The 6,014-nt window shown below is 37.4% G+C and overlaps 1 protein-coding gene across 2 annotated transcripts in view; it reads right to left on the bottom strand.

Annotated features, from left to right (window-relative positions):
* LOC106533242 (kinesin-like protein KIF26A) overlaps positions 1-6,014 on the bottom strand; it is a gene marked incomplete at its 5' end in the record, with an annotated part of 62,825 nt that overhangs the window by 53,183 nt on the left and 3,628 nt on the right. For both annotated transcript variants that reach the window (XM_014029481.1, XM_014029482.1), the window contains 1 exon segment: positions 4,412-4,545. In XM_014029481.1, coding sequence (XP_013884935.1) covers positions 4,412-4,545 — 134 coding nt within the window.

Genomic DNA, 6,014 nt, shown 5'->3' with positions numbered 1-6,014 from the left:
GCTATTTCAGTCTTTCTACCTTTCTAATTACTTCTCTCTCTGTTTTTCTCTCTGTCTCTATTTTCTCTTCACTTTAAAAAAACGCGTGGAGCCAAGAAGTCCGGTGTGCTGTCTTGTTTTTTCTCAACGTATATTTTACATATCTTCTAATCTCTTTTTCACTCTTTCTCATTACATTTCACTTTTTTCTTTCTCCTTCTTTTTCTTCTATTATTAAAAAAACATTTCATAATAATGGTGTGGAGAGGATGGCTAAAGGGGGAGAAGGGAGGCCATCGAAAAAAAAAAAGACAAAAAAGGCTCCCTTTCACCATTGTTAATATGTATAAGTAATATAGTTCAATATTATTTTTTAAATATATTTTTCCAATAATGTGCTTATGAGACAAGATAAGATAGAACTTTATTGATCCCACAGTGGGGAAATTTGAACATTACAGCAGCTCAAAACTGTGGAGTTGCAGTAACAGGCTGCCTGCCGTGGCGCCAATAGAAAGAAAGAAAAACTGAAAAATCACACAGAAAATGAGGATGAGGAAAAAAGCAAAAACGTCATGTTATATCAACACTGTGACACACTGTGGTGTTTATGAATAAAAAACCTCTGCATAGAGCAAGTTTATTAGCCAGAGGAGTAAGTGAGTTTAAGGAGGCCCAAAGAATCCAGTCCCCCAAAACCAGCGCAGCTTCAGTTCAGAAATATTGATGGAAACTGTTTATTTCTGCAGCTTTCAGCCTGCTCTGGAAAAGCATACCATACCATACCAACTTTATTTATAAAGCACTTTAAAACAACCACAGCTGATACAAAGTGCTGTACATTAAAACAACAACATAATAAAAAAAGTGATTAAAAACGGTTTAAAAACAAAAACCTACAATTTAAAACTAAATCCCGCTGGTGTTGAAAGCCAAGTAAAATAGATGGGTTTTAAGACGAGCTTTAAAAGCTTTAAAAGCAGATTAGATGGGCGAGAGGAGGGGTGAAGGTGTGGGGCAGTGCCTTTGTCGACACATCCAGCCAGGAAGAATTTAGTCAACAGATCCAAGGCCGTTGTCGGGGAGATCCAGATTCTTTAATCAGTTGTTTGGGAACAGAGAGCCAAGCAGACGAAACAATTTTCCATCTGCTTTGGAGTTTCTGCTGGTGTGTCTCAAGGTTGGCAATCCCAATCAGGCAAAATAGTGTGGACAAAATTCTGCCGAGCCGATCTACCAGCTTCCTCCCAGATCAATTCCATCTGACCAGCAAAGTCCAGGGACCACAGCTGGCCCGCGACCCTCAATAGAACCACTTGCAGACCGAATCCAGCTTTGCTCAAGGCACAGTGTCCGAGTTCTGATAGTATACGGCCACCCATCGAGTTGGTCAGTCAGCCAGGAGATGAAAAGCCACCGACGCTGATTTGTAGAACACCAGGAGACCACCAAACCAAACTGTAGAATCCAGTGACCAGAGTCCAGACATAAATCCAGAACAGAGAAGAACAAAGGTCCCACATTTGATATGTCCTCCCATGGAAGAAGAAAAAGTCTTGTTAAAGAATTGTATTAAGAGACCAGCTAACCAAATCCATAAAAAAATCCATGATTTCTTATTTTGGATGAAAAATGTAGAGAGGCTCCAAGCAGGAAAGCAGGGAAAGATAAGGAAGGGCAGGAGAGACGGAAAAAGCTTCTTACTCTTCTGAGCAGAAACAAAAAAAATAGAAAAAGAAAAAGGAAAAAATACCCTAAACTTAGTAATATGTACACAAACAGATTTGGCTCACTATTTGGCGAGAAACTGGACAGTTTTATCTCTTTCCTGTCCTTAATTAATCCATAAAAAACACTTATTAATGATTAATAACGTGTTTACAGATGAATCAATAACCTATCTATAAATTATTCATGAGCCATCTATAAGGGAGCCTTATTGTAAAGTGGAACCAAATATTCTTATTTTGCTTCATCTGACAGAAAAACAAGAATCTTTTGGATTCAGCTGATTTTCTGTTGAAGTAAAACTCAAAAAGTGCATCTTTGTCTTGTCTTCAGCTGCGTTCCAGCAGCGTGAAATGTCAGCCGGACCCCTCGTGTTCCTGACAGGACCCTTCATGTGACCCGTTCAGTGTTTCAGCACCGAGCAGAAAAAAGGTTTTGCTGTTTGTCAGTGTCTATCACACACACACACACACACACACACACACACACACACACACACACACACACACACACACACNCACACACACACACACACACACACACACACACACACACACACACACCTGCATCAGGTATTCAGAACCAGTCAGTCCATAATCACACAGATGGAGCAGAGACCCCCCTGAACCCTGCAGACCCACTCCCTGACAGCTCCCCCCACCCTGACAGGATAAAAATAGTAAACCTGCCAATTAGATTCTGCTCTGAACCGAATCTGCAGCAGGACCAGAGGCTTCACGTAAAATAAACTTTACTCCCTGAAGGACAAATCACACAGAGAGAAGGTCCTGTTCTGAGCTCAAACACTTCCTGGTTCAGCTTTTTATCAAAGCTAAAGAAAGATTTTTAGATTCAAGCTCATTTTAAACCCAACATTCTGATTAAAAACCTCCATAAAACAAAGTCAGAGAAACAACACTGAGCAGAATGACATCTGTAAAGAGACTAAAACTTATGAAAGGTGAAAACAAGCAAAACAGTAGCTAAAGGCTAAATGCTAAAAGCAACAAAACAGATGCTAAATTGGATTAAACTAGCCACTAAAACTAAAATTAGCTAAACAATACAAAAAAGGCTAAATGCTATAAAGCAACTACACAGGTGCTAAAATGGATTAAATTTGCTGCTAAGAAAAAAATTGGAAACCATTAGCTAAAAGCTAAATGCTAAAAGCAACAACACAGAAGCTAGAATGGATTAAATTATCAGCTAAAGCTAAAATTTGCAAAACAATAGCTTAAAGCTAAATGCTAAAACAACAACGCAGATGCTAAAATGGATAAAATTAGCTGCTAAGAAAAAAATTTGCAAAACAGTAGCTAAAAGCTAAATGCTAAAAGCAACAAAACAGATGCTAAATTGGATTAAACTTGCCACTAAAGCTAAAATTAGCAAAACAATACATAAAGGCTAAATGCTAAAAAGCAACAACATTGGTGCTAAAATGGATTAAATTAGCTGCTAAGAAAAAACTGCAAAAGATTAGCTACAAGCTAAATGCTAAGAACAACAACACAGAAGCTAAAATTGATTAAATTATCAGCTAAAGCTAAAATTTGCAAAATAATAGCTTAAAGCTAAATGCTAAAAACAACACAGGTGCTAAATTGGCATAAACTAGCCACTAAAGCTAAAATTAGCAAAACAATACATAAAGGCTAAATGCTAAACGCAACAACATAGGTGCTAAAATGGATTAAATTAGCTGCTAAGAAAAAACTGCAAAACATTAGCTAAAAGCTAAATGCTAAGAGCAAAAACATAGAAGCTAAAATTGATTAAATTATCAACTAAAGCTAAAATTTGCAAAACAATAGCTTAAAGCTAAATACTAAAAACAACAACACAGATGCTAAACTGGCATAAACTAGCCACTAAAGCTAAAATTAGCAAAACAATACATAAAGGCTTAATGCTAAAAAGCAACAACATAGGTGCTAAAATGGATTAAATTATCAGCTAAAACTAAAATGTGAAAAACAGTAGCTTAAAGCTAAATGCAAAAAACAACACAAATGCTAAATTGGATTAAACTAGTCACTAAAGCTAAAATTTGCAAAACAATACCGAAAGGCTAAAAATCAACAACATAGGTGCTAAAATGGATTAAATTAGCTGCTAAGAAAACAACTGCAGAACATTAGCTTAAAGCTAAATGCTAAAAGCAACAACACAGATGCTAAGATGGATTAAATTATCAACTAAAGCTAAAATTTGCAAAACAATAGCTTAAAGCTAAATGCTAAAAACAACAGCACTGATGTTAAATTGGAGTAAACTAGCCACTAAAGCTAAAATTAGCAAAACAATACATAAAGGCTAAATGCTAAAAAGCAAAAACATAGGTGCTAAAATGGATTAAATGAGCTGCTAAGAAAAAACTACAAAACATTAGCTAAAAGCTAAATGCTAAAAGCAACAACACCGAAGCTAAAATTGATTAAATTATCAGCTAAAGTTAAAATTTGCAAAACGATACCTTAAAGTTGAATGCTAAAAGCATCGACACAAACGCTGAAATGAATTAAATTAGCCACTAAACTAAAATTTGCAAAACAGTAGCTTAAAGCTAAAGGCTAAAAGTGACAAAACAGATCATCTACAGATTTCTTTGTAAGTTAGAACTGTGCAGAAGTTCTGGATCTTTAAGAATCAACTCGGACTCAATCTGGATCTGGATGAGTTCTGAGATGTATTCACTGACCTGATGAAGAAGGCGGCTGCAGCCGACGGAGCCGGGCTGGTTTGGGTGGAGATGCTCTGAGCCGCTGCTTTAACCGGGACGTCCTGGGTGGTGGCGCTTCTCGTGGTCACATGACCTGGACCTGAAGTCAGACCCTGACAGAGAAAAAAAAAACACGATTTGTTTACTGCAGGTTAAAACACGGTGAACAACGGTCAGTTTAACACAGATAATACTTCTGATCCTCTACAGCATCAGGGTCTTCACATTATTTCACTGAGGTCATGTCTCTGCAGCAGGAAAACATGGCCGCCCCTGGAGGTTCATTAACCCCATTAGCAGCAGGAACAGGAAGCTCTGGACCAAGAGGTCGTTAACTAATTGTTATTCTGCTCGTTGGCAGCTAAACTTCTGTTTAATCACAACATGGCTGCTGAGTCACAAACTGGATCTTGTAGTGGCTGATGGGAAATGGAACATCCTGCTGAGATGTTTAGGTTCAGACTGAACAGATGTTTACAACATTCGATCCATCTTTCAGTAAAATAAACACTGACGGAGCTGAATCCTGGTCCTCAGAGTTCTGAACCCTCCTGAGGTGGTTTCTTCAGCTCGGACCTCCCATTCTGGGTTTTAGTCTCACATCTGTGTCCCCCCCGGTTCTGCTGGATCATTGTGGTAACAGGAAGCAGCCCGGTTCATCATTCAGCTGTTTGACTCGAGTCCTCTCAGCCAGCTAACAGGATTACACAGAGAGCCGGCGGCGAGCCGAGCCCGCTGCCAGAACCCGAGACCTGAGCTGAGGAAAATCACACAAACAGAACCAGACCTGCAGCAGAGATTACCTTTCATTTGTGTTCGATTATTTCACACTTTATTGGTTTTATTCAGCTGAAATTTCCAAGAAAAAAAATCAGTTAAATTACAAACTGAAAAGATCAATAAATAATTATTGTAAATTGTAACTGTTTTATTTCAATAAAACGACACTAACTTAAAATGCTATATTTCAGTAAAATGTACAATTAGAGTAATTTACTGTACATTAAGAAAAACTCTGTCAACTTCATCCATCTGTTAGCAAAATATCTAATGACCCAATGAAGATCAACATGCTTGAAGTGCTTGTATGTTGTTGGTTCTAATCTTTTATTGGGAAACTGATTGCCCACAATTAGGTGTACTTTAGTGATTTTGTCTGATTTGTAAAATAAACGATAGCATTTATTTATGGATCAAATCAAAATTCCCTGACTGAGAGTCACTTTTGTGTGTCCATTCATTTTGCACTGGAAGAATATTTTACCCAAAATAAAAGAGATTCTTGCTAAAATATATTCCTTATAACCTTGTAATAAGAGGTGTAGGTGTACTCCTACACTTTATTTAAACTTTCAGACTCAGTTTGTCTATAACTGACCAACTTTTAGAGTCAACCCAATTCAAGATGGCCGCCGCATGTAATCTATATTTAATGCTTATACAGCGGGTAAAATTGGTATTGAACACGTCACCATTTTTCTCAGTAAATATATTACTAGATGTGCTAATGACATGAAATTTTCACCAGATGTTGGTAACAACCCAAGTGATCCATACATACAAAGAAATCAAACCATAAATG

The sequence above is a fragment of the Austrofundulus limnaeus genome, unplaced genomic scaffold (assembly GCF_001266775.1).
Source record: "Austrofundulus limnaeus strain Quisiro unplaced genomic scaffold, Austrofundulus_limnaeus-1.0 Scaffold912, whole genome shotgun sequence".
NCBI classification, from domain to species: domain Eukaryota; kingdom Metazoa; phylum Chordata; class Actinopteri; order Cyprinodontiformes; family Rivulidae; genus Austrofundulus; species Austrofundulus limnaeus.
The sequence above is the reverse complement of the archived record's forward strand: the minus strand, read 5'-3'. Positions and strand labels throughout refer to the sequence as shown.